Genomic DNA, 7,925 nt, shown 5'->3' on the forward strand with positions numbered 1-7,925 from the left:
GCCCTTCAGACTGTCTCGTAATTGGTCACCTGCTTTTCCATTGACACACATTACTTCCTGCTCACGCGAAGAAAATCAATAGTAGAAAAGTTGATATTTTTTAACTTTACATTTGGAGCACCGATGCCGCTCACGTCACAGATGTCAAAATGATACATTGTATCCGCAGCGCGCTTCTCGCGCTTTTATTTGTTACACTCTTGCAGTCGGTCTGCAGCGACTTTCAGACTCTCGCGCATCTGAGAGCGAAAGCCAGCGAAAAAACTCAGTCCAGAGCTGTGGTGGATCTGCTCAGGCGACTGCTGGGAAACAGATCTCGGGATTTCATCGTGTCAGTCAACCGGACTCTGTCTAATGACACTCTAGACGTGTGTGAGCTGCGATCCGCGAAGAACAACAAGATCCTGGCGGTGGGCAGCACGGGGGTCGCGGTGGCCACCGGTATATACAACTATCTCAAATACTTCTGCAACTGTCATGTGTCCTGGTCTGGAGATCAGTTAAATATCCCCCGACCCCTGCCTGCTCTCACCGGCGTCCTGCGCATCAATACACCGCACAGGTAAACAGCCTTATAACAATTTAATTCAGCAAAACACTTTTATTCATTGATACTGTTTGACATTTTCAGTGATTAGAGTCAATAAATCGTAAGTAAAACCTATAGACTTATAATCCTTGAAAGATTCTTATGAATATTTGAAAGTTTCAAAACATAAAACATAAAAAATATTTTTGTTTAGCAACTTAAATGTTATAAGTCACTATCCCATTGGTAAATTACATGATAGATTGCAAGCATAAAGCAATGCAAAATTATGTTCATTACGTTCATCTTACATTTTTAAATGATACAACTTGTTTTAGAATGTTCAGAGAAGTATTATTTACATTATTTTTGCAAAATGAAAATAGAATGTTCCCTTAAAGTGATAGTTAACCCACTATCCACCCTCGTGTCATTCCAAAACCACAAGACCTTCAGAAAACAAATTGAGATTTTTTTGATGAAATCCCAGAGCTCTCTGACCCTCCATAGACAGCAACCTAAGTGCAATGTTTCCATTTATATAAATAAATAGATACATTTTTCCATTTGAAATATTTTATCAAAAAAACAAATTGAGATATTTTTGATGAAATCCCAGAGCGCTCTGACCCTCCATAGACCGCAACCTAAATGCAATGTTTTCATTTATATAAATAAATAGATAAATGTTTCCATTTAAAATATTTTTTCAAATGTTTTAATTTAATTTAAGAAATGATCAGTTACTGAAAAATCTGCACTGGCCAACCACAATTAATATACTGTGTATTAAGTAAAATAATTTCAAAACAGACTTGCATTTTATGTCTCTTAGCGCAGATATAAAACAAAATACTATAAACTAGTATCACTAGTTTTCTCAGTGTGATTAAGTTGAACTGTTTTTATGTGTTTTGTTGAGATGAGAGCAACTATAATCATCATTTTAACATGACAAATGCACACTTTAGTGGCTGTCTAGATAAGATTGTCTCTGTCTTTTCCTTTCATTTAATATTTCTTATGTTTCTGCATGCAACTCATCATTCTGTGAGCCATTGTTTTGGGTTTTTTCTGCATGTTCTTGTGTAGCTCCAATCATGAGAGCGTGTTGTGTGTGATTTGAAAGACAATGAAAAAAGCAGCATTGCTGATAATCACCAATATTAATGTGGATGTTTTGTTGTAGCCAGACATTTTTTGGTTGTTTTGTTGCGTGTTGGTCTTATTAGTTCTGCATGAGCTGGCCTGTACTATGTCACTGTCAGAGATGCCGGTGGACGGTGAATTCCAAACAATGTAAACATGATGTTATGAATGAGGTCATGCTCATTACAGCTCCAAAACAGAAAATAGTATTCATTGCCAAGTGTGTCACATGTTGGAGATGTGGTGGTTAATGTGTGGAGGACCTACTGCAGCAAATTAATTTAATTTGGTGTTTGTGTAACTCTAGGTTCAGGTACTATCAGAACGTGTGTACCCAGAGCTACTCCTCCGTGTGGTGGGATTGGCCCAGATGGCAAAGGGAGATTGATTGGATGGCACTGAATGGCATAAATCTTCCTCTGGCGTTCACTGGACAGGAGGTGATATGGCAGGAGGTGAGAGGATTTCTTTAAAAATGGCTGGTCACATATAATTGAAGATTTGCAAGTGTATGTTGTGTTTTATGCTTGTTTTCTTTTCCTGATGTACTGTAGGTTTATCTGTCTCTCGGTCTGAACCAGACCGAGCTGGATCACTTCTTCACAGGTCCGGCTTTCCTAGCGTGGAACCGCATGGGAAACCTGTTTCAGTGGGGAGGACCGCTTCCTCCGTCTTGGCATGTCAAACAGCTCTACCTGCAGGTATTGAACAGTCTTTTGATAAAATGAAATTCCTGAAAAAAATTAATCGTAGAAATTTGGTATTTTCTTGCCAAGTGGTCAGAGTTAGGATTTTTTCCCTTTTTTTTTCTTTTATTTCTAAGAACAATCTTGAACATACATCACAAAAAAAATATTCTGTATGACAAACAATATACAAAATTAATATATAAAGAAGAAAGTAAATTGTTGTTAATAATAATTATAGTAACTTTCTTTTTATCATATTCAAATGTAAAAATGGATCGTTACTGGACTAATATAGCCCAAAGTGATCATAGAGGATTTTAACCTGGCAAGTGATAAAACCGGCAAAGGGAGAGATATGAGTCATATGTGAAGGTCAGAATATTATAGGTGAGAATCTAAAATATCTAAGCCACATCTAGAGAACATCACAGAGACTTTGGCATACTTTGGCAGAGTCATGCTCAGAAAACTTAACAACTGCATAGTATCATGTTCCAGTCACCCACAATAGAAAGAGCGGAAATGCTATTACCAGAAAATAAAAAAATCTAGTTGTACATAGTCATGCGTTAAAATGTTCTTGCTAAAAACTATTAATTTTTTTTTGCCATTTATTCCTCCAGTTTAAAATCCTGGACCGCATGAGATCTTTTGGGATGATACCTGTATTGCCTGCTTTTTCAGGAATCGTACCTGAAGGTATTACCAGGTAATATTTCTCAAATGTGTCTTCCATTTAACATAGATGTAAAATGTGAAATCATGAAAGTAGTGTTGGTTATCAAGTACATTTTTATGGCTTTTAAATTTCCTTATTATTTAAAGGGATACTTCCACCCCAAAATGAAAATGTATTCATTAATCATTTACCCCCAGGTCTTTCCAAATACATAAAAGCTTGTTCGTCTTCGGAACACAGTTTAAGATATTTTGAATGAAACCTGGGAGGCTTGTGACTGTCCCATAGTCTGCCAAGTAAAATAAACTTTCAAGGTCCAGAAAAATATGAAAGAAGTCATCAGAATAGTCCATCTGCCATCAGTGGTTCAACCGTAACGTTATGAAGTGACAAGAATATTTTTTGTCCACAAATAAAAATAAAATAAAAAAGACTTTATTCAACAGTTTGTCTCCTCGTCGTCTCAGTGTAGTGCCATTTTGGAGAACCTCTGAACACAAGCAGCATATCTTCTGTGTCAGCTGCACTGCACAGATGCACCGTTTAATTCAAATCAAAGTGTAAATACACTTAGAAAACATATCCTTTCTGCTGACAGAATAGCCTACGCAGTTTGCATTCAGTGGATATTCTCCAAAACGGTGCTACGGTGATGTGCAGAGAAATAGAGACAAATTGAATAAAGTCATTATTTTTGTTTTATTCAAGTACAAAAAGTATTCTCATTGCTTCGTAACGTTATGGTTAAACCACTTATGGCAGATGGATTATTCTGATGATGTCTTTCATACTTTTCTAGACCTTGACAGTGGTATTTACATTGCAGTCTATGGGACAGTAACAAGTCTTCTGGGTTTCATTTAAAATATCTTAAATTGTGTTGGCACAAAGACAAACAAGCTTTTATGTGATTGGAACAACATGGGGGGTAAGTGATTCATGACAACGTTTTAACTTTGGGGTTGAGTAACCCTTTAAGGCCAGTGCAATGAAAATTTGCAAATAACATACAATTTCTATTTGTATTAATTATTTGAGAGTGAAGACAGGAATAATCCCATTTAACAATGCCTTTTTAGGTTGTTCCCCCAAGCAAATGTGACAAAGCTGAACCCCTGGAGCCATTTTAACTGCACCTACTCCTGCGCCTATGTGCTTGACCCACGCGACCCACTCTTCCAGCGAATAGGATCCCTCTTTTTGACCCAAGTCATTAAGGAGTTCGGAACAGACCACATTTACAACACAGACACCTTTAATGAAATGGCCCCAGCATCTTCGGATCCCACTTACCTGGCGTCTCTCAGCCGTGCTGTTTTTAATACTATGACTTCAGGTAACTATGCCTTTGTTACCCCTTTTTATTTGGTCCGGGAATTAACTATGATATTGTCCTAGATGTTGAAGTTGCTCATGTTTCTTCTGGGATTGCATTTGGTTTAGTTTTAAAACCCACAATTGACCCGCTTATTTTCTGGGGCACAGTTGGGGGTGGGATGAAGCATGGTGTCCTCACAACTGCTCACACAGATGCGTTGTGGTCTCATATTCTCTCCCTTTACTCTCTCTCTCTGGCAGTGGACCCTCAAGCAATTTGGCTGATGCAAGGCTGGTTATTTATCAGCGACCCTTCATTCTGGAAACCAGACCAGGTCAAGGCCCTGTTACACGGCGTCCCCCTGGGGCGCATGATTGTCCTGGATCTCTTTGCTGAATCCATGCCTGTCTACTCTTCAACAAACTCCTTCTACGGCCAGCCATTTATCTGGTGCATGCTGCACAACTTTGGAGGGAACAGTGGACTGTTTGGAACAGTGGAGAGCATAAATTCCGGCCCCTTTGATGCCATCCGCTTTCCGAATTCAACCCTAGTGGGATTGGGTTTGACCCCCGAAGGCATCGAACAGAATCCAGTCATTTACGAACTTATGAGTGAACTGGCCTGGCGCAAAGAACCCGTCAACCTTTCCAAGTGGGTTTCGCTGTACGCCTTGCGGCGCTATGGAAGTATGAATGAGAATCTGACGGTGGCCTGGCAGCTCTTGTTTCATAGTGTGTACAACTGCACTCTTCCGCAATACAAGAACCACAACCGTAGTCCATTGGTACATCGGCCGTCCCTGCACATGCAAACGGACATTTGGTATGAACCAGCTGACTTCTACAAGGCGTGGAAGCTTCTGTTCCAAGCCGCGCCAGCGTTAGTGACTCTGGAAACCTTCAGGTACGATCTTGTGGACGTGACACGTCAAGCGCTTCAGCTTCTTACAACTGAGTTCTACAAGGATATACGGAATGCTTTCCAGGTAAATCCAAACTTAACGGTTATATCAGTGATCTAGTGAACCGGGCTAGGGGTGGGCAATAAGACCAAAATCTTTTATCATAACATGAGTAGCCTAATTTTATTGCACCGTTAGCGATGCATATAATGATATTGTTATTTTTGCTTCAAATAAGGTCTTTATGATATGAAATTTCTACATTTTTAAAACTCGTGAGAAAAAAATATGCAATATAGATGTGTGCATGTGCAGTAAACCCTGGTAGGATAAAATATCAGGACTCCCACCCCTGTGCATTTGTGTTCATCCTGGGTCACATACATGCACAGTGTGCATGATAGAAAACTGACTCTGCATTTTACCAATATACTGTTATATGTTGATAATTTTCTTATTAATTTGGTTCTATTGTTCGACGCTTGTGTCTATGTGCATCACAGGAAGACTCTTTTAATTGCAAGTTATTTAATTGCAGCTTTAAATGTATGATTACATACTCACAGTTGTTTATATCCAAGTTCAAGTAGCTTTCAGATTCATGGGAATCACACCACAGTCCCATTGCAACCAAACTCGAGACCAGTTCCTACAGCTAGTCTTGGATTTGGTATCGTGGTACATTGTATTATCACATTTCCAAGCGAACTGTGCTCTGTTTCGAACTAAATCACTGGTGTGAAAGACCCTGCCTTAATGACAATCTTGTTTTATGGGAAAATAAATGTCCATTGTCAATAGTTTACCAAAACAGCTTTTTGTTAGTTAACACAGTTGTTCCCGACCTTTGTCCTGGGGGACCCCAAAGCTGCATGTTTTGCATGTCTCCTTAATCAAACACACCTGATTCAGCCCATCAGCTCATTAGTACAGAGTCCAAGACCTGAAATTTGTGTGTCAGAAAAAGGAGACATCCGAAACTTGTAGTTTTGGGGTGCCTCTAGGACCAGGGTTGGGAACCACTGAGTTAAAACACCAAATTCTCATGACCAACTTGAACCCATTGCGAAATTTGCTTGGGGAAATCTTTTGCCCTCATGCAAAATTCCCCAAATTATTGATTCCTATTACAATGATTGGATTTCGCCCATTAATAAAAGGTGACTACACCTTTTATTGTTTACAAAATTACAGGTTTGAAATATTAATTTATTTGTATGATTCCCAGGCTCAAAAGCTTCCTGACCTCCTAACCGCTGGTGGCGTGCTTGTCTACGATCTCTTACCTGAACTGGACCACCTCCTTTCCAGCAACGAACACTTCCTTTTGGGAGTCTGGCTTGAACAGGCTCAGGCTCAGGGTGTGGATGAGCACGAGGCACAGCTGTATGATATAAACGCACGAAATCAGATCACCCTTTGGGGACCCGATGGCGAAATCTTGGACTATGCCAGCAAGGAGTGGGGCGGTCTAGTGGAAGACTATTATTTACAGCGCTGGGGCTTGTTTGTTAACACACTAGTGGAGTGTCTCGACAGAGGAAGACCCTTCAAACAAGACATCTTCAACCAGGCCGTGTTCCAGGTTGAGAAAGGGTTTGTCTACAACCAGAGGAAATATCCCTCCAAACCACTAGGGGACACATATGAGATTGCACTACGGATCTTCCTCAAATACTACCCATATGCTCTGAAAAGGCTAAAATGAAGGGAACTTGTTTCATCCATCTTGCATAAATTGTTTAACACGGTGGTCGACAATGGTCAAAAAACAGTTTGCATTTTATCTTCTCACTTTTCTTTTAAAATAATTGCCAAACTATCACGAGAGACTACTTGCAGAAACCTCTAAATGGTATATATGTCATGTACTGAGGTTTACTGCATTACGAATACGTTTTTGTGAAATGCAAAGTGTTTTAAGAATTGAAGCCTGAAACAACTTAAGTGCAAGTAAAATAAATGCAAGTATGGGATCTAGCAAGTTTCAAAAATGTAAGGACACTTTACATTCTCAGTAAGGGTTGTGATGGCAAGCATTAGCAATGGCAGGAAAACACTTCAGGAAAATCTTGCTGAGAAAATGCAATTATATGGCCCCCTTGGTATTAATGATCTTGTAATGAGTTTTCCAAGTTCTTTATGCATTTTATCATGTTTCTGCTGATGTTCCAGGTTTTTATGTATGTCAGATATACTGTATATACTTAATCTATTTTTCCATCCCTAAAGTGTGTGAAATGTAAAAATGTTGATGCAGCACAAAGACATTGTTTTACCATTGTCCCAGTCTAGATCTGTTGGACAAAACACTGCTGCTGAGATTTCAGAACGTTATCTTTTTTGTGTTTTTTCATTTACAAACTGAATGCAAAAATATCTTTGAAATGATCCTGTGAATTACTGTACTAAGATTGAGTAGTTTAACTTGTTTTTTGAGCTTATGGAATTCGTTTAGTCAGATTTTCAGTCTACAGTTTCTTGTATAGTTAACCAGCACAAACAAAAATGATAGTCACTAAGACCTTGTAAAACAAAAGTTGCTGAAATTAAAAAGTTATTTTTTGTATTTTTGTCAGATAAAAGCTGTGCTTTTCATACTTGTTTAATTATCCCAATTAGAATTTAACCTGAAAAGTGGGTTTATTTCAGGAGTA

The 7,925-nt window shown here is 38.8% G+C and overlaps 1 protein-coding gene across 1 annotated transcript; it reads left to right on the top strand.

The window, feature by feature from the left end:
* Positions 1-34: 34 nt before the first annotated feature.
* naglu (N-acetylglucosaminidase, alpha) lies at positions 35-7,853 on the top strand. The gene is made up of 7 exons (XM_052596060.1): positions 35-562; positions 1,986-2,133; positions 2,233-2,379; positions 2,991-3,076; positions 4,126-4,382; positions 4,625-5,352; positions 6,497-7,853. Exons 1-7 carry the CDS (start codon positions 150-152, stop codon positions 6,974-6,976), a joined length of 2,259 nt encoding a protein of 752 aa, XP_052452020.1. The 5' UTR covers positions 35-149; the 3' UTR covers positions 6,977-7,853.
* The last annotated feature ends 72 nt before the right edge of the window (positions 7,854-7,925 follow it).

The sequence above is a fragment of the Carassius gibelio genome, chromosome B24, assembly GCF_023724105.1.
Source record: "Carassius gibelio isolate Cgi1373 ecotype wild population from Czech Republic chromosome B24, carGib1.2-hapl.c, whole genome shotgun sequence".
In the NCBI taxonomy this organism is placed as follows: Eukaryota; Metazoa; Chordata; class Actinopteri; order Cypriniformes; family Cyprinidae; genus Carassius; species Carassius gibelio.